This window comes from Odontomachus brunneus, unplaced genomic scaffold (genome assembly GCF_010583005.1).
Source record: "Odontomachus brunneus isolate Ranch 3 - 2012 unplaced genomic scaffold, Obru_v1 Obru_scaffold_225, whole genome shotgun sequence".
NCBI lineage: Eukaryota > Metazoa > Arthropoda > Insecta > Hymenoptera > Formicidae > Odontomachus > Odontomachus brunneus.
Genome location: NW_022639675.1, coordinates 124,511 through 126,050, shown reverse-complemented (window position 1 = coordinate 126,050; position 1,540 = coordinate 124,511). Strand labels below are relative to the sequence as shown.

Genomic DNA, 1,540 nt, shown 5'->3' with positions numbered 1-1,540 from the left:
TTTTTGAACATTTATTATAAATTGAGCTAATTAATTGCGCATTTTTGTTCTTTTGTTTATTGTTTGTTAAAAATTAAAATATATATGTGTAATTGAAATAAATTTAATTGTTCCACTTATATATTTGTTTTTTATTAAAATCATAAAATTCCTATTTTGTACTTGTATAGTATTAAAACGAAGCGTCGTAGAAAAAAACATTAACAAAATATGTTTGTTTTTATGTCCTCTATTTCCCCTCAAAGTTTGTCGGTCTAATTTTTTACACACACACACACACACGCACACACACACACACACACATACACACGCGCACACAAGATGTCTTATACTCGCCTCCGGGCATTTAGTGGGGACGTAGAATAGGTTGATGTGAACATAAAAGCCCTATATCGTTTTGTGAAATTCGTAATAATAGTCGAGTAATTAATTGTGAAAGATTAAAGAAAAGCGTGTGCTGAATGGTAGAGGACGGACCGCTTGAGTCACAGCGCAGCCCAATAATATAGCGCGCGGATGTCGCACGTGGCGATTGAAAGACAATGCACCACTGTTTATACTTATACCGCTGTGCTCCTACATCTCGCCTCGATGCGGTGCGGCAAGACATAGGAGCGCAGCGGTATAAGAATAAAGGGATGCCTACATTGGAAATAAATAGCAACAAGTAGGAAGTAAGAGTAAGAAATTGACCAACCACAGTCGAATGTGAGAAGAATAATTAACTATGATTGGTCAATTTCTTATTCTTACTTCCTACTTCTTACTGTTTACTTCCAATGTAGACGTCCCTTAAGCAGTGGTGCATTGTTTTCCAATCGCCAAGCGCGATATCCGCGCGCTATATTTATTGAGCTTCGCTGTGACTCAAGCGGTCCGTCCTTTACCATTCAGCACACACTTTTTCTTAATTTTTCACAATTAATTACTCGACTATTATTACGAATTTCACAAAACAGTATAGGACTTTTATGTTCACATCAACCCATTCTACGTCCCCTCTGACTGCTCGGAGGAGAGTGGGAGACACCCTGTGTGTGTATGTATGTGTGTGTGTGCGTGCGTGCGTGCGTGCGTGCGTGCGTGCGTGCGTGCGTGCGTGCGTGCGTGCGTGCGTGCGTGCGTGCGTGCGTGCGTGCGTGCGTGCGTGTGTGTGTGTGTGTAAGATTAGAATACGCGCGGCATCTTATCTTTTGATTAATTCTATCGTTGATTTTTCCATAAAAGATTTATTAGCTGGTCTTCCTGTCCCTCTTTTTCCTACGTTCTCTTTTTTTCACCATATCTCTCACCCTTTCTATTTTTTCTCATAATTTTTAATCTATCCTTGTTACAAACACAGGTCGAACAATATGTCAAAGAGGTTTTGCCTATAAAGGAAATATCACCGGGAGATTTAACGTTGTCGACGGAACCGCGCTTTCAAACTACCAAGGAAAAAGAATGCTGGCATCTTTACAGGCGAATGTGCGACAAGGGAGTATGCGTGTCCTTTGACACGGTTCTAAGGTAATTTTGTGATCAAATATCAAATATGTAT

General features: G+C 39.9%; 2 protein-coding genes across 8 annotated transcripts in view; one reads left to right on the top strand and one right to left on the bottom strand.

Moving 5' to 3' along the window:
* The window catches only part of LOC116852449 (uncharacterized protein C1orf112 homolog), a 202,655-nt gene that overhangs the window by 80,178 nt on the left and 120,937 nt on the right, over window positions 1–1,540 (bottom strand). The gene's annotated exons all lie outside the window — the stretch shown is intronic.
* The window catches only part of LOC116852450, a 47,875-nt gene that overhangs the window by 45,085 nt on the left and 1,250 nt on the right, over window positions 1–1,540 (top strand). For both annotated transcript variants that reach the window (XM_032832862.1, XM_032832861.1), the window contains exon 6: window positions 1,343–1,509. In XM_032832862.1, the coding sequence (XP_032688753.1) occupies window positions 1,343–1,497 (155 nt within the window). In that variant the 3' untranslated portion in view covers window positions 1,498–1,509. The remainder of the gene's footprint in view (window positions 1–1,342; window positions 1,510–1,540) is intronic.